The following is a 2512-nucleotide window of genomic DNA, read 5'->3' on the forward strand; positions in this document are numbered from 1 at the left end:
CGTCACACCAAACTCAGTTACAGACACATCGCCCGTTGCCCTGGTTTCCGCCTTTCCCACCTCTCCTTCCCCAAAGCTGCTCTCTTTTTCTAGCTTCTTTTTTTAAGCAACATTTCTATAATATGTGACATTCCCTAATTCAAGATTTTGGATTGTTTTCTTTTCCAGGTACAAATTCCTGGCTTAGAAAACTTGCAAGTATTCGTCCCAGACACACTCGCCGAGGAGAAGAGTATTATTTTGCAGTTACTCAACGCAGCCGCAGGGAAGGACTGCTCAAAAGAGTCCGACGACATGTTCATTGACGCCTATCTGCTTCTGACCAAGCCCGGTGACCGCGCTCGGGAGGCCGATGACAGCTGGGCCACCTGGGAGGCGCCACCTGTCAAAGTCGTGCCGCAGGTAGAGACTGCGGACACCCTGAGGAGCATGCAGGTGGGTCTCGCCCCAGGCCACGCCCACCACGCCACAGCCCTCACCTGGAGCAGCAGTTCTCACTGAAAAAAATGCGAGGAGAAATGAGTTATTAGCTTACGGATGATTGCTTTGACTGCCATAGTAGTCTCTCTCAAGTACACACATCCCCAAAATACGCCTAGGTGTTTTCATAGGTAATTTTGTAGCATTACTTGTCCTAAAATATTCTATCAAAGCCAGATATGCTACATTATACAGCAGTATTTGAAATATTTTATTTATATCTTTTCTCAGTCCAGCCGCGTAGTTGGCTCTCTATAGCCATGATTGAAAAGGAATTTACCTTCCTCATTTGACTGTACTCCCAGAATCCCAGCTCTCCGGGAACCCTGCTTTCCTGGCTGCTTGGCTTCCATGTTTGTAGCAGAGGCTGTCACCTGCCCACGTAACGGGACCCCAGGACTGTGGACGTAACTCATTCATTTAAGCCACGAGAAGCTTCCTCACGTGCTGTGCTTAGCTCAGGGACAGTGATAGGGGGTGCTCATGTGCACACCAACTCAGGCTGGCTGGAGTGGGACACACGGGCCTACTGTGCCCTGCCCTACAGTCTGCACTCTGTCTGGTGTCCCCTGTCTCAGTGAGTGTCAGTGCAGCCTGCGACCCTTCAGTTCATCATCGCTAGCCCTAGCAAGCCCAAGGCATTTCCTGTAAATGCCCATTCTCTGTGTCTCCAAAGCCACTCCCACAGTCAGACCCCATCCTTTTTCTGACAACTGCAGTGTCTCACTGTAGTTTCCCTGCTTCAGCCCTCTCCTTCCCTCCCTCCACCTCTATGTTTGTTTGCTTCGTTTGGTACCTGCAGAATGATTGTTACAGTACGTGCATCCAATCGCATCACAGATCTACTTAGCACACTGCAATGATATCACTTACAGAATAAAAATAATAAAATCTTGGTTCCCTGCTGTTTCGTACAAGGCCCCTCACCCCATCCCACTCCATTTCTTGCATTTTCCACGCTGCTCCGCGATGGGCGTACGCTGCCTCGGGAGTGTTGAATGACTTGGAGCTCTAGGATGTTTCGGGGACATCATGCCGCACAGTGCCATCGTGCTGAAGGTCCCAGGAGCCAGTGGCCACGGCAGTGCTTTGCTCTGTGGGAGCAGCTTTGCCTAACAGCCGCTTTCTGACCGGGTGGCCACTGGCCGTAGCCCTGAGGCTGCCACTGACTTTCCATTCGGGATTGAATAGAATGGAAAACAGTAACTCTGTCTGTTTTTAAGCCCTACGCTTATTTTCCTCCCAGGTGGATAATCTTTTACTGGTTGTCATGGAGTCAGCTCATCTCATCATTCAAAGAAAAGCTTTCCAGCAGTCCATCGAGGGACTCATGACTCTACGGCAGGAGCAGACGTCCAGTCAGCCGGTCATCGCCAGAGCCTTGCAGCAGCTCAAGGTATTTCTCTCACTGTCAGCTCTGCCTGAGAGAATTTATGTGTTCGTGTGTGATGCTACGGAAGAATCAGTGTGTGTAATGTAATGTCATTCAAGGGATTTGAGCTCTTAAATTGCCCCCCGTTCTCCCTGTCTCCCCAGTACACATTTTCCCACGTCTAAACTAAAATTCACAGATCTTTCCTAGAATTGTAGAATGTTACAGTTGGAAAGGATAAAAATTTGAATAGTTACATGACTCATAATGATCACATGGCTGATGAGTAGCAAAGTTGATACTGGAATTTAGGTCTCTTCATTTCTAATCCAATTTTTTTTTTTAAAGATTTTTATTGGGGAATTGGAGGATGGGAACAGCGCTGGGGAATTGGGGAAGGGGAACAAACAAGTTGCTGTCTTTTTGTTCTTCAGTCTAGTTGTGGAGGACGTTGCTTCACTGGCCCAAGTTGGCACCATCATTGCGCTCTTCCTGAGCGAGGCAGGTCAGTCGCTGGCTTCTGGGCGGCTGCTGGCCGCTCACGCTGGCTGCTGGTTATACACGGTAGCCCATGGCAACCCACCGCCACAGGGGCTGCAGCCCACGCTGTTGCCGGCGACTCACGGCAGCCCAGCTCCAGGTTGAGCTGTTGTTCAGCAT

General features: G+C 49.7%; 1 protein-coding gene across 11 annotated transcripts in view; it reads left to right on the forward strand.

The window, feature by feature from the left end:
* MAP3K4 (mitogen-activated protein kinase kinase kinase 4) overlaps positions 1 to 2512 on the forward strand; it is an 86690-nt gene that overhangs the window by 59389 nt on the left and 24789 nt on the right. For all 11 annotated transcript variants that reach the window (XR_002126371.1, XM_019663769.1, XM_019663774.1 and 8 more), the window contains exons 10-11: positions 169 to 435; positions 1727 to 1876. Coding sequence is in view for 10 of the 11 variants with exons in the window: in XM_019663769.1 (XP_019519314.1) it covers positions 169 to 435; positions 1727 to 1876 (417 nt within the window). In the remaining variant the exon portion in view is untranslated. The remainder of the gene's footprint in view (positions 1 to 168; positions 436 to 1726; positions 1877 to 2512) is intronic.

The sequence above is a fragment of the Hipposideros armiger genome, unplaced genomic scaffold, assembly GCF_001890085.2.
Source record: "Hipposideros armiger isolate ML-2016 unplaced genomic scaffold, ASM189008v1 scaffold_404, whole genome shotgun sequence".
NCBI classification, from domain to species: Eukaryota; Metazoa; Chordata; class Mammalia; order Chiroptera; family Hipposideridae; genus Hipposideros; species Hipposideros armiger.